Source organism: Tupaia chinensis, unplaced genomic scaffold (genome assembly GCF_000334495.1).
Source record: "Tupaia chinensis unplaced genomic scaffold, TupChi_1.0 Scaffold139757_1, whole genome shotgun sequence".
Taxonomy (NCBI): Eukaryota; Metazoa; Chordata; class Mammalia; order Scandentia; family Tupaiidae; genus Tupaia; species Tupaia belangeri.
In genome coordinates this window covers 2,584,502-2,608,941 of record NW_006199637.1, presented here as the reverse complement: position 1 = coordinate 2,608,941, position 24,440 = coordinate 2,584,502, and the positions used below count along the sequence as shown (strand labels likewise).

Below are 24,440 nucleotides of genomic sequence, written 5' to 3'. Positions count from 1 at the left end.
TGTGACCAGGAAAATAAGCGCCTGGACCCAGACAATGGGTTTGGAGATAAGAGGGCAGATGAGAAACAGAGTCAGTAGCTAGAAATGACCGTGCTGTGATCCAGTGCTTTGTTTGAGATGTCTTCTAAACATTCACCTCCTGAGAAATGAAAATGGTAAACCATTAGCACAATCTAGACTTCCTGATTCTTGAATTGTTTGGTGTTTGAAATTAGCCCTACTCTTCAATGAAGCTGCGTGCTCTTACCTCGTCCTTACCACTGCACCATTATCTGTCAAATGAGGTTAGTATATTGGCCTCCAAGGCCAAATGGGAGGTGATTTCCATGACATGCCATGTGTTAAGAGCCCTTGCAACTCAGGGACCAGCAGATTGCGTAATGGTTACATTGCTGGACTCCCACATAGTCAACCATGGTTTGAAGCCCAGACCTGATGGCTTAAAAAAACTCACACCGGGCACATGTGCGTGCCTGCCCAAAATCCCAAGAGGAGACTGGAGGTAAAGGAATTGTAGCATGGCCATCCTCCCTGGGGGGTGATTTTTCGCTTTCTGTCTGTCTCTCTCTGTCACTCTGACGAGCATGCGCACTCTAGCAAAAATCTTTCTTTAAAAAAAAAAAAAAAAAAAAAAAAAAAAGCTTGCAGTTCAGCCCAAGTAGTTCTTAGTTCTCTGGTCTCTACTCTTGACCTTGGGTCAGTTGGTAGGGTCAATTGCCATTTCCTGAGTGATCTAGAAGATTCCTGGGGAAACAGGCTAAAATCAGCTCTGATTATTGGGTTTCACCAACATGGATGTGCCCCGGGAAGCTGGTCCCCACCTGTCCCTGCCACTTCTGCCCTGCCTCGGCTGCCATGCTGCCACTCTGGCAGGAACCTCCAGCACTTGGTTCTTTCTAGCTCTGCTCCTTCTTTTCTGTTCCATGGACACCATTGCATCTTCATGCCTGGACTTCTGCAGTCACTGCCTTCCCTCCCTCCAGCCAGCCTGTTCCAGGTAAAGGAGTGGAGAGACCAGCCCCCAAATCCCGTTTCCACCTGTGACCATCTCAGGACCCTGCACTAGCTGCATCCCAGGAGCCACAGACCTCATTCAGAGCATCTGCCTCTTTCTCTGTGCCCCTTGACTTTAGAACTGTCTCCCCAAGCTGCTTCCTCATTCTGGTCTCACCTCTCCCTCCACCCCATGGTAGCCGGCCTGTTGGCCATTCCTAACCCATCCTTGCTTGCTTCTGCCTCTTTCCCCTATTTCACAAAAGGCATGCTTTGTTCCTCTGCCCCCTGTCCTTGCCTGTAAGACCCACGACCAGCTCAGAACTCTCTTTGAGAAGCCTTCCTTTCCGTCCTAATAACCACTCCTGTGGCTAACGCTCTGTATGTGCAGAGCACCTCCCCACTACCAGCTCGTTGCTCTCACAGCTTCCCCGCTCAGGCCTGCCTTCGCCAGCAAATAATGAGCGCCCTGGAGGTGCCGAGCCCTTAGAAGGACCAAGTAAGGCACAGGCTTTGAGGCTTTGCTCTCAGGAGCTGTGGAGCAATAGCTATGAACTCCAGCCCACGTCCTCAGCCTTAAAATGGGGATAATAATGTCTAATTACCTAGCAAGGCTGTTGGGGGATTTAGATGGAATTATGTGTGAGCCTGACACATCAGAGTCAAGAGTGATGACGTGCTGCTGATGTTGTTGACACTCACTTTCAGCTGAGAACACGGGCTTAGAGCAGTGAAGGCTGTTCCTGTCAATCACACTGCTGAGCAGCAGAGCACGTTCAGTGCCTCACCACCCCCTCGGCATCCTCTGCTTTTCCACTCACTCTCGTTCATTTCTCTCTACACAGGGCCTTGAAATCCAGGCATGATCAGGCTAGTGGCATTGCTGCTTTAGTGCAGGGAAAGTGGGTCATTTTCATCCCCAGGCCTTTCTTTAAGTCTCCCAGGAGTGCCCGCTGGCCTGTCACCCTGGTGGGCACGTGCTTCCTATACTTGCCCAGTGTCCCATGATCCAGCTTCCGGTGCCTCACTCGTCCTGCTGTCCTATTAGAGCTAGGTTCCGCTGGTCATCTATTTCCACCAGCATGGATGAGATTTGCTTCCAAGGCTCTAGAATTCTGGATTGGAGTAAAGCATCTCTGTTTGCCTCCATGATGGAAGTGAGGCAGGCTGGGAGAAGGCGACTGGCAGGAGCAGGCGCAGGAGAGGGAGGTCTTTGATTGGGCCAGAGCACTTGCGGCTTACAGTCATTGGTGGGCAAAAGTGGCTGCATTTGGAAGAGGGAGCTGGAGACCCATATTCAGCACAAGGTGAAATATTCGGTACCTCTTTGAAGTAGTCCTAAATCTCACAGGAAGAAAGGGAATGCCGTGTGCCCTTCTGAAATCTGCTTAAACTCAGGAGCCAAAATAAAGACATTCTTTCAGGAAATCTTCCAGAAGGTAGAACTAAGGGCAAGACTTCCCGAAAGAAGAGGGAAAGACTTTTTCCCCTTATTTCAATTATTTTTCAAACTATGTGAATGTACTTGCATGTTTTATTTTTAAAGATTTATTTATTTATTTTTTTAATTGTGTGTTTAATTTTATTTACTACTATTTTTTAATTTGGGCACATGTGCTCACCAGAGAGACAGAAAGAGAAAGAGAAAGAAAGGGAAAGTGAGAAAGCAAGCTGCCAAGTCCAGGACTCGAACCATGGTTAGCCATATGGGAATCCAGTGCCTTAACCACCACACTGCCTGTTGGTCCCATCGTTATTATTATTATTATTATTATTTAATTTGACCAGAGAGAGACAAAGGGAAAGTGAGAAATCAAGCTGCCAGGTGTGGGACTTGAACCACAGTCACCCATGTGGGAGTCCAGCACCTTGATCACTACACCACCTGCTAGCCCCATTACCTGCATGGTTTTAAAGTACAATTTTTTTTATTATTTATTATCATTATTATTATTTAAGTTTGCAGTAGGGCATGTGTGCTCACCAGAGAGAGACAGGGGAAGAGTGAGAAGGAAAATGAGGAAGTTAGCCTCCAGGTCCAGGACCTGAACTGTGGTGGGCCATGTGGGAGTTCAACACCTCAACCACCACGCCACCTGATGGCCCCCAGTATTTATTTTTAATTAAAAATTATTTTCAATTTGGGGCCAGCAGGTGGTGTGGTGGTTAAGGGCGCTGGACTCCTACATGACCGACCATAGTTTAAGTCCCAGACATGGCAGCTTGCTTTTCTACTTCCTCTCTCTCTCTCTTGCTCGCTCTGTCCCTCTCTGATTGAACTAAAAAAATAAGTAAATTTTTAAAAAGTTTAATAAAATAACTCTTTGGCTCACATGCTAGGAAGCAGCCACCCGTGGGCCACTGGAGGCCCTTGAGCTGTAGCTGCCCTCCTTCCAAGGGAGCAAACAGAATTATCCCTGAGGCCTGGAGACAGCTGGGGAGGGTAAGGAAAGCTCCACAGGGCTGGGGGTCTTCCAGGGGGTCAGCCCACGGCAGGGACAGGGGTGGGGGCGGGGGTGGGGACAGTGCCTCTGCTGCTCAGAATGTTCGGTGTTCTCTGGTCTGAGCCTCAGCCTGGAGTCAGGAATCCTGGTCTCTAGTGTGTGTGCACCTCCCTCTGCCCCTCTTCCTGGATCTAGAGAAGCTGGGCTCATTCACTATTATACTTGCATTTGCTAGTCTTCAGCCTCCTCGCGCCTTAGATGAAGAAGCCTCCGGGCCTCAGTGAGTGCGTGAGCACTGCACAGAGCCATGCTTCTGCACGGAGGCCTAGGGCTGGCGCTTCGTACACTAGGCTGGGACACACACGCAGGTATGCGCGTCATCAGCACACACTTAACCCTGCCCTGTCCCAGCAGCCCACACCCTCGGCTCTGGCTTCTGACAACTGCCCCTTCTCTTCCATGCTCTGTAGCTGATCTGCTGAACAAGTGGTCTACCACTCCAGCTCTTGCCACCCTCTCAGGGCTAATCCTTGGGAATTTGGCTTTTGCCCTCTGCACAAGGATGGGCTTGCTCGTTAAGTCCTGCCACACTGAGCCAGGGCAATTCAGATGAACCCCCGGGATTAAAACTCTGACAGATGAACCCCCGGGATTAAAACTCTGACTTGATGGTAGCCTGTTACGGATCTGCACCCTTGAATCTGTAAACACCTTCTTGGAATCTGCTTGTCTCATCCAACTTCCACCTGGCTCAGGCCCAAGAGCCAGGAGGTTGGGCACCACCTTTCGGTCCTCACTCCTCGCAGCTTCTTTGCCCTAAGCTTGTTTCTGAAACTTTGTCGGGAATAAGCCTCATTTATCATATTCACACCCACTCCAGTGACAGGCTGAGGTGTGTTTCCTTCCCTTTCCTCTTGCTGCTGGGTCCTACCCTTTCTGGACCTGGCAGCCCTGTTCTACCATCTCTGCAGGGCAGTGACAAAGGCAGTATTTGACATGCAGGTGTTTCATGGTCTGGTACAGATGGTCCCCCCAAAATGATAGCTGCCATTCATGGGCTTGGTCCTGCCCAGCCCCTGGGTTAATGGTGACAGGGTCTGATGGGACATTGGGAGGCCTCCTTACCAGGCAGTTGGATTAGACATGTCTGTGGCTGTGGACGAGGAGGCAAGGTGTCTCATGGAGGATGTAACAGTGACCACACCCACATTTTCTGTCCCTGTCTCTGTATGCTACCCCTCCTTCTGACTGGTTCTTCTTTCTGACATCCAGGCCCTTAACCCATCCTTAGAGGCCCAGATTAAATATGGAGGACTGCCCTTATTTTATTTTTTTTAGAGAGAGTTTGTTTATTTGTTTGTTTGTTTGTTTTGCTAGAGGATGTGTACGCTTGCCATAGAGAGACAGACAGAAAGGGAGGTGAGGGGATGGCCATACCACGATCCCTTCTCCTCTATTCTCCTCTTGGGATTCCCTTCTCCATTCTCTTGGGATTTGGGGCATGCCCTCACATGCCCCCGGCGTGAGTTTTAAGCTGCTGAATCCAGGACTCAAACTGCAGTCGACTACATGGAAGTCCAGCAACATAACCATTATGCTGTCCACTGGTCCCAGGACCTGCCTTTTTACCCTCCACTCTTCCTCTCCCTAGGCTCACCTTCTACTTCCGGAATCCCTCAAAACATTTTGCCCAAAACTCCCAGGTGAGCGAAATCAGGCCCACTGCTCAGACCAGCCCTGCTGGAGGTCGACACTGGCCTGGCTGGGAGGGGTCCCAGGTTTCTGAACAGGGTGATTGGGAGAGTGGTGTTTTCTGTAGAGAGCGAGTTCATGATGCCTGTGGAACAGACCGGTAGAATACCCAGTGGGCATTTGGGTCATATTAAAATGACCCACGTTAGCATAGAAAGTTTTCCAGATTCCTGCTCGCTTTGGAAAGCAGAGAACTGGGACAGTGAAAAATCTCAGTCACACAGCAAGTGACATTTGATTGTTGGGCTTCAGGAGAGGTGGTCGTAGGGGTGGAAATAGTTAGATCTATAGCTATCTATCTATATTGTTTTTAATTTTTAAAAATTTTTTGCTTGTCACCTGATTGGTATTAGTCATTAGTTCGTATCCGTGAACTAGAGATGTGGTTACCTCCGAGAAGGCACGCGTGGGGTGGGGTAAATGAGGCTCGGGGACTGGAACATTAAAGGCAGCGCTGCTTTTGCAGGTCTCCGTGTCATTATTCTGTGTCCCTTACTTGGACGTCAAACACATTCGGTAGTTAATCAAAATAGTTAAAAATTAATTATGAAATTATACTGTGCTTTAATAGTTAAGTCTCGTTCAGTATTTACTATTTAGAAAGCAACCTGCTTTTTTTAAAAAATTAAATGTATTAACTTAAACCCTCAGCATTTCCTATTCATCTCAAACTTCCCTCTTGTCATTTATGTTCTATTGAATCTTTGATTTGTTGTCATGTTTCAACTCAAATAGAACCCCTTTTCCAAGTGACCCCAGGGGCCTTTAAGTGCCTCATTTTAAGGCTGGCCTTCCTATTGAGAAGGCTGCTAAATGCCATCTTCTGGTTTCTCATTCCTTTGTGCTCATCAAAAGAAAAATAGCTGCAGGCTTTCCTTTTCTCTTCCAAACAATGGCCCGTATTGCCTTTTGCTCCTTTAGCAAACATCAGCTGCTCGGAGCAAGGAGCAAGCCATGCCAGCCAGACTGTGTCCTCTGCCACTTGAGCTGGCTTCCCCTGCCCCTGAGGTTGCCATCCAGATTGCCGCTAGGATTGGCTGAAATGCCGCAGGTCCCTACAACACTGGGCAGCATGTAGCTCTCCTCTCGTATGTTCTTTGCTATCACGGTGACAGGTTATCTGTAAAATCTTGCATTTTTCTCTGGATTCTACCCAAAGGGAAAATGTGAGTCTTAAATGGATGCCTGTTAAAAAGAGGAATACAGGTCTTAAAGCAAAACCTATCAAGTTTGTTTTAAAGTCTGTATTCCAGAAGGTCCCGTTACACCATCCTGGCCCCATGTGTCTATGCCGGCCCAGAGGCCCTGGCGTCCTCCAACTGAGCTGCTGGCAGGGGGCAGCTGTGTGGGCAGACTGTGCAGGCTCTCCTTGTCTCACGCCTCCCTCCAGGCTTGAGGAGTTGGGGAAGGTGATGACAGAAGCAGCCACTTCCCAAAGATTGTGTTGGAGTTGGCATTTCCTTGGCTCAAACACTGCGTGCCTTCTAGGAGTGCGTATGTGCATTTCATGAACAAGAGGTAACAGCTGCCATAACCTTGACCATCCACTCAGCAAGATGCTTCCTGTGCAATTTATTGCAACTGCTCAACAGCAGGAGGGAAAAGGGGGAGCAGGGTCTCATTTCCAGCAACACAGTGGCTGGATAGCAATAATCATTGCTCTTTTAAATATGAAGAGGATTTCTCACAATTGTCTGCACTCCCTGATCTCCCCCAGTGCATGTCTCTGCTTCCAGCTCCCCTATCCCCACAAGTCCCTGCTCCCAACTTGCCCATCGCCTAAGCCGAAACCCATAACTGGTTCAGGAACATAAGGAATCCATGCCACGGAGTCAGAAAATTGAAGGATACAAGCTGTGTACTATTGAATAAATCTTGGCATTTTGAAGATATCCACTATCTTGCTGGGGAAGGCATCATTGCTTCTCTAAATAAATTCTTAAGGCCCCTGACGGGAACAGCAGGTGGTGTGGTAGTTAAGGCACCAGACTCCCACATGGCTAACCATGTGAGAGTCCCAGACCCAGGGGCTCGAAAATCACACCAGGCGCAGATGCGTGCATGCCCAGAATCCTGAGAGGAGAGTTGAGAAGAGGGGATTAAGGTGTGGCCAGCCCCCATGCATGGTGACTTCTTTTTTTTCCCTTTCTCTGTCTCTCAAGAGAGTGTACATGCCCCATAGCAAACACCCCTCCCCTCCAAAGAACAAAGACCTCAGTATTTGAGATGTAACCCCAACCTTTTAGTCCCGGACTCGTTTCCTTCCATTCTAGGTCACAGTTGAAAAGGTCCAGGGACAGGAGGAGAAAGTTGGGACAAACTTGATAACTTGATGAGTCTGCACAGTTCTAGAATCCCATACTTTGCCATACCTTGGATTTACTCTTTATTTTTTTTTTTTTGAGAGAGAGATTTTGGCAGAGGCCAACAGATGATGTAATATTTACGTCACTGGACTACCATGTAGTTGACTGCCGTTTGAGTCCTGGACCTGGCATTTTAACACTCTTGCCAGGCGCATGTATGAGCATGCCCAAGATCCCAGGGGAGAATGGAGGAGAAGGAATTGCAGTGTGGTCATCCCCTCTGGGGAGTGATTTCTCACTTTCTGTCTCTCTGTTTCTCTGACAAGCACACGCACTCTATAGCAAAAATCTCTCTTAAAAAAATAATTTTTGCTATAGGGCATGTGTGCTCACCAGAGAGACAGAAAGAGAGAAATCACCCTCCGGGGGGGAGGGGGATGGTGGTGGCCGTGCCTCTTGAAATTTTGGACACGCACACACACATGCGCCTGGCATGAGTTTTAAGCTACCAGGTCTGGGACTTGAACCGTGGTCGACTAAGTGGGAGTCCAGCAACGTAACTATTACACCATCAGCTGGTCCAGATTTACCCTTTCTAATAGCATTTTACTATCTTGAATTTTTTCCGTTTCTTCCTGGGCAGATAGACATGTTTTTAGTTCTTTATTTGCATGGACGAAATAGCTGGGTGACCAGTTTTTTGGTAAACATGTGGACATGTGTGATGTAGCCAGAAGTCTTCAAAGAAGGTGACATTTAAGGCCCAGTTGTTACTGAATGATGGTTGACTTTAATGGTCATTTTTGTCTAACGTTCTGTGTACTTGGTTCAGGCTGATAAAACAAAGATATCACAGACTGGGGATCTTAAACCACCGAACCATGCTCTTTGGTCGAAGGGCTGGGAGGCCTGAAATCAAAATGCCATTGAGTCTGGTTCCTGGTCAAGCCCTCTTCCTGGCTTGCGGGTTCGTGTCTTCTTGCTATATCCTCACATGGAGAAGAAAGAGATCTCTCTCCTCTCTCTCCTTTCTGTTTTGTTGTTGTTGTTGTTATTGTTTGTTTTTGCTAGAGGGCACATGTGCTCACCAGAGAGAGACCGAGAAAGAAGAGAGGAGAAAGCATCTCCCAAAGGGAGTGGCCACACTCCATGCCTTCTCCATCTCTCTCTCTAAGAATTTTGGACCTGCACACACATGTGCCTGGTGTGTTTTTCAAGTCACCAGGTGAGGAGTCAAACTGCATGGTTGGCCATGTGGCGCCAACTGCCTTAACCACCAGGCCACAGAGCTGGTCCCCTGTCTCTTCTTCTAAGGGCATGAAACATTGTTGAGGGCTGCTCTCTGATGACCTAATCTCCTCCCAAGGACCACACATCCAGATACCATCACACGGAGGATTAGAGCGTCAACATATCGATGGGATTAGGGGTACCAGCTTTCCATATATAGCAGGTAGTAAGCCAGTGGGCCAGATATTGGGTCTGTCTGTCCAGTTCTTGTGTCCTGGGTGAGCCGAAGCATCTTAAAGTGGTAAAACTGCTACCAACCTTCTGTAGAGCTTTTATTTCTTCTCTGACAAGAGAGCTCTCTGGGTATACTGCCTCAGCCGGCGGCACTCCCAGCACCTAAGAACATTTCTTACATAATCCTCAAGTCTTTTCCCTTTGAGGGCTGCTCTCCTGAGAGACTCGGGGTGTCCATCCCGCTCACCCACCCTCCTAACCCCGTTACGCTCACACAGCTGTACACGCCGGACAGGAGGCTTGCTGCTGAGCGAGATACCTGTGACATCTTCCCTTTGTTTATTATAGTTTAGCAGACTGGCAAGGACAGCCGTAGGAGTGGGGTGTGAATGAGGTTACTAAGGGAGGCGAGAAGCAGAGAAGCATAATGACTGTCAATAGTCAACAGAAAAGGGATTGGGCGTCCTGGTGGCTTACACAGCTTGGAATTGCAGAGATGCATAGAGAGCCTGTTGGTGTCACATGGCGTCCCTACTATCACCTTTCCAGCTCTAGCCCCTGGCCCATGGTGACAGGCACACCTAGTTTAAACCAATACCTGTTAAGTTAGTTTTCCAAGTGTCCCTTCTCCACGTTAGTCACTTAGGCAAGCAATTATGTAGGTGTCTCTTACCCGCTAGACTGAGTTTCTTGAGAGCAAGGTTTGGGTCCTTTTCAGAGTTGTCTCCAGTGCTTGACACTGGAAAGGAGTAAAGGTACTGAATGTTGTAGAGCACACATTGTTCTTTTAAAAGAAAGATATTCTCCAAAAGCACCATGGGTAGGGAGTGTGTTTGCAACTGTGCCATGATATTACCTGAACAAAACAGTGCAGGCCTAGTGTGTTCCCAAGGCTCAAGCCCTACAAGCGGATCTGAGGACCCAGACTCCCTGAGGGCCTGGATTGTGCTCCCAGCATTGAGCGGAATCAGGCCTCAAGGCTGGGCCTGATTTACACTGAAGCTGCTCCACTGGGCAGCTTCAGATCTCAGGTTCAGGTCACCCATCTTCTGTGTGGGCACTGTGGCTCCCAGCTAAAAGTGTGACCATTGGTATTAGTCTGCCTGGACTCCTATAACAAAATACCATAGACTGAGTGCCTTCTTTTTTTTTTCTGTTTGGTTTTTGGTTTTTGGTGGGGTTTTTTTTTGCACATGCACTTTCCAGAGACAGAGAGAAAGAAAGACAAAGTGAGAAAGCACCCGCCCTGGGGGATGGCCATGCCACAATCCCTTCTTCATTTTCCTCTTGGGATTTGGGGAATGCACACACTTGCCTGGCATGTTTTTTAAGTAACTGGGTCCAGGACTCAGCTACACAGTTGGCCTGGTAGAATCCACCAGCCCGCACCACCACACCACCTACTGGCCCTAGACTGAGTCGTTTTAAACAATGGAAATTGATCATTCTGTTTCCTCTCAGTTCTGGAGCCTGGAAGTCTAAGGTCAGGGTGCTGGCATGGTTGGTTCTGGGTAAGCGCTATCCTCCTGGCTAGTGGACAGCTGCCTTCTCACCATGTCCTCACATGGCCATCCGTGTGAACATGTGCATGGAGGGAAGAGAGACCGCTGGAATCTCACAGGAACACTAATCCTAAGGGATCAGGGACCCAGCCTTATGACCTTACTCACCTTAAAAATGCTTTGTAGGCCCCATTTCCAAAGAGTCACACGGGAAGTTAGGGCTTCAGTGTGTGAATTTTGAGGAACATAAACACTTGGTCCATAAAAACTCTGAAGGCAAAATGGTACGGCTTTCATTCTCTATTGTTACAAATGCTGTGTGACCTAAGGAGGTCCTTTTAACTTTTTTAGGCCTCAGCTTCCTCTTGGTAAAAATGGGAGCAATAACCGTACCTATCTCGGGTGCATCGTGAAGATTAAATAAGAAAATGGATACAATGGGCTTGGTGAAAGGCCCAGTATAGAGCAGATATTCAGTCCAGGCCTGTGTGAATGCAATCCCCACATCAGAGGGGTTCCAGGACTGCCCAGTTTGCCTCCAGGAAGCCAAACCTCTTCTGAATTTCTTTTTTTTTTTTTAATTTAATTGTCAGAGAATGTGTGCCCTTACCAGAGACAGAGGGAGAGGGAGAAAACACCCACCAATGGGCACAGTCATGCCACAATCTTATCTCCTTCATTTCTCTGTCCTGTCAGGATTTGGGGCACACAGGCACACATGGCCGAATGTGTGCCCTTACCAGAGACAGAGGGAGAGGGAGAAAACACCCACCAATGGGCACAGTCATGCCACAATCTTATCTCCTTCATTTCTCTGTCCTGTCAGGATTTGGGGCACACAGGCACACATGGCCGCCATGTTTCTCAAGCCACTGGGACTGGGATTTGAACCACATAGTCGGCCACATAGGATCCAGCTACTTTAATCACTAGTCTGAGGACCAGCCTCCTTCCCGATTTCTTTTAAGCTTATATTTTTAAAAAAGAAAAAAAAAAAAGACTTTTTAGTACATATAATTTTCATGTATAAAAGGTAATACAGGTTTATTGTATAAAAATTTTAAAATACAGAAAACTATGAGGAACATAAAAATTGCCTATAACTTCCACCCAGAGTCAACTCTAGGAAACCTTTCCTTTCGGTCAGATAGACCCGGGTCTGAAACCCATCCCTCCCAAGAGTTGTGTGACCCTTGATAGGCCACCTATCATTTTCCTGGAGCTCACTCTGCTGGGTTGCTGTGTGGACTGAATGAGTGCACAGTGCCAGGATGCAATGTGGGTTAGCTGAGATCTGTTGCTCCTATTTCCACTGAAGACATTGCCCTTGGTTTTTACTTCCAGCATCAGTTCTGAGGCAGGAGTCCCCAGGAAATCATCATCACACCACCACCTTCCAGGGTCTTCGCCCTCCAGGCATGTGCTATGAGCACTCCATCTAGGCATTTACGACACTGACGCAAAGACTAGGCAGCGATATCCAGCATAAGCACTCCTCTGGCTCCTCTTACCCTGGTGCTGCTGTGAACAGTGGGGAGTATACATTTGCAGAGAAAATTAGATGTGTCTGTGTCTTCACTCAGCAACCCCCACACCATTATCATTTCCCTCTTCGGATGCAAACTGAGAACTTGGACTTTTCATAGTTACACTGGGCTTGACTTCTTAATGAGAGAGAGAATCCCTCAGGCTTTCTGGGCTTCCATGGCCAGAGTGACTGTATTGATCACCTGAGAATCAAACCCATTTCCTTATTATTGCATATGAAATCAAAACTCCACTTTTCCGATGGTAGGACAAGAGATCCCCTGGAATGTGTTCAGCTTTATCCCGTCTTCAGACAGCAGGCTTGTTGCTGTCCCTGTCTTCCCCAATCTCTCCAGTCCGACTTCTCCCCTCTCTCTCTGCCTGGTGCCTTCCACGTAGGGAAGTAGGGTTTCTTCTCCCAGAGGTCAGAGCAACACCTTGCAGGGAGCAGATGTTCGTGGAACACAGTGACAACCAGCCACCTGTCTTGTTTCCCAGCGCTCCCGCGAGAAGCAGCCCCCACAAGGGCCAGCAGGGTAATCTAGTGCTTGAGTCTTCGTAAGTATTATAAGCTAGCGTGTTTTCTTTCTTCCTTTTTCTCTATAGGGCATGTGTGCTCACTGGAGAGAGACAGGGAAATGGAGGGGTGGTGATGAGAAAGCACCCTTCAGGGTAGATGGCCACGACACAATCCCTTCTTCTCCACTCTACTCTCAGGATTTTTGAGCTTGCATGCACACAATGTGTTTTTCAAGCCACTGGATCTGAGACGAAGTATTTGGTCAGCTATGTAGGATCAAGCAGCCTTAACCACCACGCCCCCCGCTGGCCCACTGTAAGCTTCTCGATGTTGAGATTCCATGCACTCCTGCCAAATTGGCAAAATATAAACCAGCTGCCTAAACCAACTGCCCAGGAGAGCTGGATGAGCTCTAGATATTCGACATATGTCCTTACGAGAGGCATTTCTGCAGCAGAGCTGGAGATCTTCTCATCCTGGGACAGTCTTTCCCGAACTTGCCCGGTAGCAAACAAAGTGAAATGATGAGAATGATGAAAATATATTTTGTTTCCTTCTCTCTGTTCATAGTAATTTGCTGTATTAGAAAATGGTAAAAAACTGAACAGTGTCCTGGACATAGAGTTGCCAAATAGCCCAGAAAACAAAACTATGGAACTTTCTACTATTCGTTGCTTGAAGCTATTTGATTGTAGTAAGAGTCCAACAAGTAGATGAGGTTTATGTTTACAAGTAGTAGATGTTTATTCTCACTTTTGAGTATCCTAAACTGGATGCTGAGAATGAGAAGGGGGAGGAGACAGAGATGAAAGGATTTTGCCTTAGAGAACCTCAGTCCATAGATGGAGAGTCCAGTGCCCCGGAAGTGGTTGACCCTGTGAAGGCACAGAGAGAATCAGGGAAAGCTGCTCGGAAGAGGGGATTATTAAATCAGGTCCTGAGGCATGAGAAACTTACCGAGTATAAAGGCTGGTTTTATTTGACCCTAGGGATGCCCTGCAATAGTATAGTCTCCCTCCCTCTAGTCAGAGTTTGTCTTATATTTCCAAGTCTAAATGGAAATATTTTCTATTCAGATACCTAAAGGTCAAGAGAGTTGCAGATCCAAACAAAGCGTGCTCTCAGGATGGAATTCTGGTCAATTCCTTGGTGTGGACTCCTTTTCCTGTGTGTCCTCCTGTTTCACTTCTTGGATCCCGTCAGCGACTCCTCCACATCTCCTACCCTGTCTTCAAGCCACTCACTCCTTACCACTCTCTGGAGCGCTCAGCTTCCCATTTTTCAGAGCAGAGAGAATGCAGACTCATTGATATTCTCCTTCCACAAGTCTTTGACCTTAACCTCAGTCTATTTCTTCTTCTGTGAGGTGGGCATAATACCTTCCTCACAGGGTTGTCAGAAAGATCAAGTCAAAACAAACCATGTGAATTAGCAACTGCGGGCATGTTTAGGTGAGGGCCTTCCACTAATGATGGTCTGAGGTTTAAGTTCAAGTTGATTTTTTAGTTTCTTTTTGCCTATTGCTATCCAACACAATTTTTTTGAAAAAAAGTATCCTCTTACCACTGAATTGCTTTTGCACCTTTGTCAAAACTCAGTTGACTGTATTTGTCCAATGGTCAAAACCACGCAGTGTTGATTGCTATAGTTATGTAATAATTCTTGATTGAAATCAGATAGACCGATACCTGACATTTAATTCTTTTTTTTATAATCATTTTATTTTATTTATTCATTCATGTATTTTAATTTGATCAGAGAGAGAGACAGAAAGAGAGAGAGTGAAAGTGAGAAAACAAGCTGCCAGATCTGGGACTCGAACCATGCTCAGCCATATGGGAGTGTCCAGCACCTCAACCACCACACCACCTGCTGGCCTTCTGACACTTAATTCTTCTTTGTCAAAATTATTTTAGCTATTTTAGTTCCTTTGCCTGTCCACAGAAATTTTGACAATAATGACTATCTACAAATAATTTTTGCTGTGATTTTGATAGAAATTGCCTTAAACATACATATTTGGAGGAGAATTCATTATCTTTATCATTGAACCTTCTAATCTATGAACATAGTATTTCTCGGCACTTATTTAGATCTTATTTGATTTTTTTCATCAATATTTTATAGTTTTCCAAACATAATCTCTATGTTTTCTTAGATTTATCCCTAAGTATCTCAATTTTTGAGCACCCATGTGTTCATCGTTAGTATATAAGGGGAATCTATGACCTTGCTAAGTTCACTTATATAGGAGTTTTTTATAGGTTCCTTGGAATTTTTTCCCCCCGTAGGGCATATGTACTTACCAGAGACAAATAGAGATGCAGGAAGTGAATAAGAAAGCAACCCTGGGGGAGTGGCTATACCACAATCTCTTCTCCTCCGTTCTCCTCTCAGGATTTTGGGAATGCATGCACACGTACTCGACATGTTTTTCAAGCCTCTGGGTCCAACACTCAAACCATTCAGTCAACCATGTGGGAGATCCAGTCACCCTAAACTCCACATTGTCTACTGGCCTATCTTTAAAACTTTTTTTTACATAAACCATCTTGTCATCTGCAAGTTGCAACCTTTTTTCCTTTTTTAATCTATAGGCTTTTTATTTCATTTTATTTCTTTTTAATGCTGACTAGAATTCTCTACGTTGGCTAGCAGTGGTCAGAGTACATATCCTTGCCTCTTCCCAATCTTAGGTGGAAAGCATTCAGTCTTTTACCATTAAGCCTGGTGCTAACCACGGGTTTTGGTGGATGGTCTTTATCAAGCTGGGAAAGTTATCCTCTATTCCTACTTTGCTGAGGATTTTTATCATGAACTGTATTGAATTTTATAAATGCTTTTTTCTATCAATTGATATGATTATGTGACTTTTCCCATTAGCCTATTCATATGGTAGATTACATGGATAGATTTTTCAAGTACTGAACCAACCTTGTATCCCAAGAATAAGCCCCACTTTGCCTATTGTATGATTATTTTTACGTGTTGCTGAACTGTTTTTGCTAATGTTATGAATTTTTTACATCTACATTTATGAGGGACATTGCTCTGTAGTTTCCTTTTTTAGTACTGTCTGTATGCTTTTGGGATCAGGGTGATACTGGCTTCATAAAATGAACGGGGAAGGATTTCCTTCTATTCTATTTTCTGGATGTGATTGGTGTTAGTTCCTTAAACATATGATAGTGTTTTCCAACTTTTGAAAAATAGTGATGCTGGGGACCCAATCTAGACCAAATAAATCTGAATCTCTGGGGCTTAGAGGATTTTCAAAAGCTCTTCAAATGAGCTTACATGCAACCAACCATCTGTGGAGTTCCAGTGTTGGTAATTGAGTTCTTGAGGCCAACACAAGAGTACACACAAAGTGGAATCTATCTGAAGAATGTCATGAATCAACAGCTGCGAGGCTGGGAGAATTCAGCTCTTTAGACACACCCCAGCAGCCTCTGATAACTTCATGACCCCATATGGTATAGAGGAGCCATTGGTCATATAACATATGTAGATCTGCCTCGGCCTTTTCATAGTCGTAAGTTCCTTACTTAGCAATTTCAGCTTTCTCACCTGTAAAATGCAACTCTTCAGTTGTTTTGACAATCAAATGAGATAGTAGACATGAAAATGCTTTAGAACTCACACAGCATTTTAGGATGCAAAAATGAGGGTTTCTGTGGGCCCCGGCTACCTGCTTATATATCATAATTCCCAACAAGGTCCACCGTGAAGTCAGCGAGTGAACTGGGACCTCAGCTGACCAGTTCCCTTGGACCGTGGAGAAACTTCCTGCACCCCTGCTTACATACCCTGGCCATGGAGTTTGGGCTCTGATGGGAGGAGGTAGGACCATGGTAATTATGAAGAGGACCTTGGCCTTGACCAGTGTCCCCCTCACCTTCTGTAGGAACATGCTTGCCAATTCAGCCAGCGTGCGGATTCTCATCAAAGGAGGCAAAGTGGTGAACGATGACTGCACCCACGAGGCTGATGTCTACATCGAGAATGGCATCATCCAGCAGGTGGGCCGTGAACTCATGATCCCCGGAGGTGCCAAGGTGATTGACGCCACTGGGAAGCTGGTGATCCCCGGGGGCATTGACACCAGCACCCACTTTCACCAGACCTTCATGAACGCCACATGTGTGGATGACTTCTACCATGGGACCAAGGTAATGCACTTGTTTTTTTTGAAAGATGGCTTCTCTTCTGGCTTCTTTATTCTGCGCCATCTGCTCCCCTGAAGCAGATTAGATCCACATGCATGAGCAGCTCCCACTGTATTGCTGACAGAAGAAGGATGTCCCCAGGGGCTACCATGTCAACTCACATAGGGATTTTCAGCTAAACGTCATAGATTTCCATGATTGTGGGAAAGGAAGCATTCTAGCCTATTTGGCTGATCATGTCACTTGCCCATGTACCCAGGGTGGGAACTGATTTGGTCTTTCCATTTTTATGTCACATAATATAGACCTAGAGGAAGAAGAGAGTTAGCTTGTGTATTATGTGTGGCTGGGGGTGGGGAGTTTAATGGACTACTTTATGTGTGCTAAGCTAAAATTAATCCCCAAGGACTGTGAAAAATTGTAGAGTCACCTGGATGATTTTAATGGTGGAAAAGCAATCTTCTATTATTTCTCCTAGCTTGTTCATTATCATTCAAAAACAGATTGAAAAGTATTGGTAGGGGGTTCTCTTTTTCAGAGCGAGTTAGCATGGACTATATTTAATAGTTACTGAGCTGGCCCAGAGCTACTGTATGGTCCTGAATGCAAAATACAAAAATTCTGAAATAAATCTGGAGACTACATTTTGCACAAAGAGCCACCAATGGGCCCTTCACCCTCCCTCCGTCCTCAGAAATCTCTTTGCTGCTGTCATCCCTCTTGATTGCAATTAACTGTCAGATGAAAACCTCCCCACACATCAGACTGGGTTCTTGAGGGCAAGGCCTGGCCATATTCCTGTGCTGTCCCAGAGCCTGGAACTGTTGGGTCGTCGGGAAAGTCATGACGTATTTCTATGCATAGAAAACTATGTCATGATTTTCCTGACAACCTAATAGTAGCAACCTAGTAAATACTCCTTGAAAGAGCAAATAAATGATGCCTATCCCTGTGGGTCTCTACATTTAGCAAACAGATTAATCTATGAAGATGTCTTGAAAGACAGAGATGAGTCAGAATTTCAAGGGACACAAGTCCCTGACCCTAGCAGTAACCCTTTGTTCTAATTTACGATGGACTTGGCCTCTATTGCTTTTGGGCTAAAGAGATTCACCTCTCCTAGCTTTGTGGCTGTAGTCCTGTGTCCTACTTTGGCCCACAGTCTCAAAGCCCCAATGCTCTTCTACCCTAAAATCCCACCTCACTCTACCTAGGGTTCTTAGGAAGCCCTCTCTCATGTTCAGGACCCTCCTCCAGATCCATTTTCCTGGGGGTGCAAGTGTTTCTTTCTTTCTTTCTTTTTTAAGAGAGATTTTTGTTATAGGGCATGTGCACTCACAGGAGAGACAGAGAGGCAGAAAACAAGAAATCACCCCTCGGGGAGATGGCCATGCCACAATCCTTTCTCCTTCATTCTCTCGGGATTTGGGGCACGCACACACATGCGCCCTGTGTGAGTTCCAAGCTGCCAGGTCCAGGACTCGAACTGCAGTTAGCCATGTGGGAGTCCGGTGACTTAACCACTGCACTATCTGCTGATCTCAAGTGTTTCTGTTGTTAGGCAGCAACTGATGGAACTCCCCAAAGTACTGGTGAGATTCAGCCTCCCAAAGAGCCTGCCTAGGGCTGCCAGAGTAGGCAGAGGCTGACCTTGGGGACATAGCTCCATGGGCCAGCCCATTTCAGGCAAACGGCCCTGAAGGTTTCCCTGGGACTATGTCTCCCTCCCAGCTGAGGGGCTGCAGGCCAGACCGTTGGAAGGCTGGGCTGGGCAGTCACCACATCCTCAGAGAGCTTGTGCTGAGGCAGGGAAGTTCCCTGGCCTCATCCTCTGTCCTCTGCAGCTACCCTGCCACTGCAGCTGAGTCCAGGGAAGAGAGGCAGTAGGTGGTCTCTGCCTACTTGCCCCTCTGAGGGTTTCCCCAGGCCATGCAAATGAGGCCTTGACCATGAAATGGGGAGTCCCATCCTCATAAACTCAGGGTCCTTTTGCAGAGTACCCTGGGGCAGTCAGGACCTCTCTGCAGTGAGTGAGTGCATGCAGCTCACCACGTCCATGCACAGAGCAGGTGAGGCCTGTCTCGTGTGTAGTTATGGTTGTCATTTTTGTTGGTATGGCAAACATCTGGAGACGCGCACACAGTGAGAGGACACAGGATTGTCACAGCCAAATGCACTCTCAGGCCGGTCTCCTAGTCAGACAACCAAACATTGCCGCACCCAGAAGGCCCCCAGGTGCCCTCTTCTAGGCACTGCTCCCACCAAAGATAACCACTATCCTCACTTCAAATACTACAGCTCATTTGTTTAAAAAAACAAAAAACAAACAAATAAAAACTTAATTGAGATAAAAGTGACATACCATACAATTCACCTAAGGTGCATGAGTTGATGTTTTTGCTTATTTGTTTTTAAGAGAGTTTTGCTATAGGGCACATACAGAGAGACAGAAAGCAAGAAATCACTCCCCAGTGGGATAGCCACACTACAATCCTGTCTCCATTCTCCTCTTGGGATTTTGGGAATGCACACACACATACCCTATGTGAGTTTCAAGCCACCAGGTCTGGGACTCAAACTGTGGTCAACCATGTGGGAATCCAGTACCTTAACCACGACTTGCTGGCCCGAGTCTGTGATTTTAGTATACTCATCACAGATTGGTCTTGACTGTAATTACTTTCCACAAATGAAATCAGATAGTGTATACTTGCATTGGCTTCTCAAAAATTCTATCAGTGAGTATCTGAATGGTTGCCAGTTTGGGTGTGTTACAGACACTGCTGCTATGAACATTCTGGTACATGTCTTTTGGCAAATGAGTGTGCTCACATTTTGCTGGGCCTATTTCTAGGAGTAGAATTGCTGGGTCACAGGGTCCATGTCCATTTGGCTTTAGGAGATACTGCCAAATAGCTTTCCAGACTGGCTGTAACAATTCACAGGCCCAGCAGTAGCGTATGAGAGGCCGCGGTGTTCAGAATAGGCATAGCTGGTGCCCTCACCAGTCCAGCTGGGGTCCTTTCTATAGCGCACTCTGGCCTCACGCCCAGGTTGAAGCTCGGTGCTGACTGCCCCTGCTATCTAGAGACCTTTAGTCTGAGACCAGATGCCACTGTCCCTCCCAACCAGCCTTGCAGAGGGCGAGCTGGCCTTCTTTCTTTATTTTCCACATTGTCATCTTCCAGGGCCTCATTAGCCAGAGGTGACAGGTTATCCATGGAACCCTTCGGCTCCTTACAGCCGATGAAGAGCTCTGTGCATGCAGCTTTGTACAAGGTGATGGGAGACTCTTGATCTTTTCCAGGCTTCTCATCCATTGGGGAAGCTGCTTCTAGAAAACATCAAAAGGTCTTGTGTAAGGAAAAGTCCCAGATCTCCCAGTTCCTACAGGTTTAGGCTGCCCCAGGTGCTTCCAAATTCATGGCAGGCCCTACGTAAAGGAACCATAGCCACCAAACCACCCCAGCTGCCATCATCATTGCAATTGGCACTCTTAAACAAGAACGTCCTGTATCCAGCCCGCTGGGCAGAGCCTGACTCAGTAGAGCAGTCCCTTGCTGGGTCCTGCCTCTGCCCTCCAGGCCAAGAGCAAATTTCTTGTACAGGAGCCTCCCCACCCCTCCGAGACAGCCCCTCCATGTTGTTGCTCCTGCAGCCCAAGACTCTGCCTTCCTATTTTCTCTAGTTCCTGAAAATCTCCTGGGGAGAGAAAATGCTCTCCTGAGGAAACACGGATCTGAGGACCTGTGGATTTAATTATTCACACCGCCATGGCTCTCGCTGCACCCTGATCCACCACGCTGACCTACTTAGTACACTCTAAGAAAGGCTGATTCTCTTTAAGCATCTGGGTTTATAATAGAATAATAATCCCAAGGAAAAGCTCACCCCAGTGATTAGCCAAGAGAGAAGGAGAGATCAACTTGCATCTTTTTGTTCTCATCAGACAGATCCTAGGGCCTCGACCCCTGTCCCCCCTGAGCTATTGCATGCTTGTCGATTTGGTGGCAGCAGCCAGGGCTGGGAAAACAAAACAGCTGAAAGCCCGGCTTTTCCAGGAGCATCTGGGTCTCCATTGTACTCGGTCTAAAGGGATTTCTCTCTAGCATGCATTTAACAGCCTCCTCACCAGCCTTTGCTCTTTCAGAGGCTGTGGCTGGCTCTGCCTGGCTCCCTGCTCACAGCCCGGTCACTTGATCCTCCTTTCTGCCCCAGGCACCACCTCCTTCCATACCCTCCAACCTGCACCACCACCCCCACCCCCACCAGAGCCCAGAACTACTATGTCCGGAAAGTGCCAGGACCCCATTCAAGAAGGAAGTTCTCTCCTGTGGGGAGACTGGGACAGTGAGGAGGGAGAACTGGTGACACTGACGGTGATGAGAAAGGTCTAGGATTTCAGCTGAGTCACGGAGTTGTTTGATTATTCTGCTTAACTTGCGTAGAACTTCTGTTTATTCTCTGTTCCGTCTCTGATATTGCTTCGTAAAGGATATTCGTACAGCCTTTGTGTTCCACTCACCCCGTGGTTCTCCACGGCCAGGTGAAAATACCAGCATCGGGATTTTGTGTTTTTGTTTTTTGCCAGAGTATGTGTCAGAGAGAGAAAGCACCTCCTAATCGGGGGTGGTCATGCACAATCCCTTCTCCACTTCTGCGTCCTGTCGGGATCTGGGGCACACACACATGCTTCTGGCATGTCTGTAAACCATCACAGCTGGGATTCAAACCACGCGAGTGGCCATGTGGGATGTGATCCCCTTAACCAGTAAGTGACAGGGCTGGCTTTTATCGGGTTTTTAAAACTACGGGAACCGGCCCCTTCACCGAGATGTCGATAGAGGGAGCAGGCATGGACGACTGACAAAAGCTTCCTAGATGCCTTTTTTGCCTCTCTCAAAAAAAAATTTTTTTTGAGAGATTTTGGCTATAAAGTGCATGTGCTCACCGGAGACACAGAAAGAAAGTGAGCAATCATCACCCTGCGGAGGGGGGATGACCTCACCACAGTCCTTTCCCTTCTCGGGATCTTGGGTACGTACGGACATGTGCCCAGCCTGAATTTCAAGCCGCCAGATCTAGGACTCAAAACTGTGGTCCACCTCATGGGAGTCCAGCACCTTAACCACTACACCACCTGCTGGTTCCTCTCCAAAAATATTTTTTATTTTATTTTATTTTATTATTTTTTCTTTACAGATTTTTACTATAGGGCGTGTGCACTCTTCAGAAAGACAGAGAGAGACAGAGAGATAGAAAGTGAGAAATCACCCCCCAGGGGGATGGCCACGCCACAATCCCTTCTCCTCCGTTCTCCTCTCGGGATCTTGGGCACACACGCACACGCGCCCGGTGTGAGTTTAAGCCACAGGGTCTGGGACTGGTATCGCGGTCATCTACATGGGAGTCTAGTGACATAGCCAACTACTGGTCCCATCCAAAAATATTTTAAGAACCCTCTCCAGGTCAGTGGTTTTCAACCATTGGAAGCAACTTGCATTAGAACCACTTCGAGAGTTTCTTTTTTTTTGAGAGTGATTTTTGCTATAGGGTGTGTGTGCAAGGAGAGACAGAGAGAAAGCAAGAATTCACCTCCCAAGGGGGATGGCCACGCTGCAATCCCTTCTTCAGTCTCCTCTTGGGATCTGAGGGCATGCACACATACATTCCTGGCGTGAGTTTTAAGCTGCCAGATCTGGGCCTTGAATCTCAATTGACCTTGTGGGAGCCCAGCACCTTAACCACTACACCGCCTGTTGGCCCGCCATTCGGAGAATTTTTAAAAGCTACTGCTGTCCAATCCCTAGCCCAGATCAATTAAAGCAATGACTCTAGGTCTGTCTCCTTCCCCATCAATATTTTTTAAAGCATCCCTGACATTCCTACCACTGACAGGCCGACTGTTGAGGAAATGTCCTGGCTGCACCCTGTTACCTGCCTGACCCTCACCTTGCCAGGGCTGACATCTGATCCCCTTGAAAGCAAGCTCCACCCTGCCTTGCTCTGCCCTTGCTGGTGGTATTTATTTGCTTCTGTCCATACATATTCACATTCCAGGGTCCTATACTTGGGTTTCCAACCCCAGCCTAAGGCCCAGAGCTCCTGTACCTGAAAAGCATCCCTGACCATGTGTGTGGCCTCCTGTCTGTACCCCATAGGACTCATCAGACACCAGCAGGTGTCAGAGAGGTTAAGGCAGCCGCATCCCACACGGCTGACTGCGTGGTTCAAGTCCCAAGCTTGGAGGCTTGGAGGGTGGGGGAGGAGATCACTAGGGAGAGCTAAGTTAAGCAATAATGAAGATGCCCAAATGGACATGCGGCTGAGGTGGGGTCTTTGAGGGCCCAGAGACCACCCTCCTTGTCAGTTCCAGGGGCTATCCTGTCACAGAGAAAGCCTCACAAAAACTCAAAATCAGCATCAGCCAGAGATCTTTTCTTATGGTCAGCCTACAGGGGAAGCCAAATGCTACCCAGAGGAGTGCTCGCACAGCACAGTCAGCCTTCAGGGTGGACAGTGGCACGGCTAGGGTGGCCCGCCATGTCCCACGCAGTGGAGGGTCCTGTCCTCCCTCCCCCTCTCCCACTCAGAGGACTGGACCCTATCTGACAGGGTCCTGAGAGATGCCAGCTAAGACCTAAATAAATACCTTTAGTGTCCAGCCCTGACACAGGACCCCACTTACCCACTGAGCAGACTGTTTGACCGTTTTTCGTTTGTTTTTTTTTTTCATTTTGCCAGAAGGCATGTGTGCTGTCCAGAGAGAGACAGAAATAAAGACGGAGAAAGACAGCACCCTCCATGGGTTTTAGCCACACAATAATTCCTTCTCCTCTGTCTCGCTCTCTCTCTTTCAGGACTTTGGGTACAGATGCACACTGCCCAGCATGTTTTTCAAGCTGCTGGGTCCGGGACTTGAACTGCACTGTTAGCCACGTGGGATCCAGCTCTCTTAACTACCAGGCCACGAGCTGGCCCTGTTTTGCCTATTATTATGTTTAAAATTTGCTCTCTTGGGATTAAACCTTTAAATGCTGTTCATTTCCTTTCTTCTTTTTCCTTGATTCTGGCATTGTAACCTTTTCTGTTGAGTTCTTGCCAAAATGTCTTGGTAGTCTTTAAGCTCAGCAATGCCACCTATTTCTCTTTCTTTTTTTTTTTTAAAGTACTATTTATTTAATTTTATTTATTTATTATTATTATTATTATTTAATTTGACCAGAGAGAGACAGAGGGTAAGTGAGAAAGCACGCTGCCAGGTCTGGGACACAAACCATACTCGACCTTGTGGGGAGTCCAGTGCTCCAACCACTACACCACACCACCTGCCGGCCCCTGCAATGCCACTTCTTTCTTGTGGGGATCTTGGGGACCTTGCTTACTAATTAATGTTCCCAAGTTCACTTATTTCTTCGTTCTTGTAAAAAGCTGGAAGAGGCCATGGAAATCACCTGGCCCCACCCTCCAGTCGATAGGAGACTCAGAGGACGGATGAGTTGCCTGAAGTCCCAGAGCCAGCTGGACCAGGATGCTGGCGTGTCAGTCTGAGACCCTTTTCACCATTGCACTTAGGGCTCCTGAACCCCTTTCAGACAGCCTGCGACGCCGTGGCTGGCTGCACACAAACACGTCCCTCGACACGCTGCGGCACTAACCTTGCCTGGACCGATGAGGGCATCACTGAACGGACACGGATCAGACAGGCGGTCGATGATGGATCACACAGGCGGCCGGCGAACCGTGGCCATCAAGATGGGTTT

At 47.3% G+C, this 24,440-nt stretch overlaps 1 protein-coding gene across 1 annotated transcript in view; it reads left to right on the top strand.

Annotated features, from left to right (window-relative positions):
* The window catches only part of DPYSL5 (dihydropyrimidinase like 5), a 110,587-nt gene that overhangs the window by 28,977 nt on the left and 57,170 nt on the right, over positions 1–24,440 (top strand). The window contains exon 2 of the mRNA XM_006162186.3: positions 16,416–16,680. Coding sequence (XP_006162248.1) covers positions 16,420–16,680 — 261 coding nt within the window. The 5' untranslated portion in view covers positions 16,416–16,419. The remainder of the gene's footprint in view (positions 1–16,415; positions 16,681–24,440) is intronic.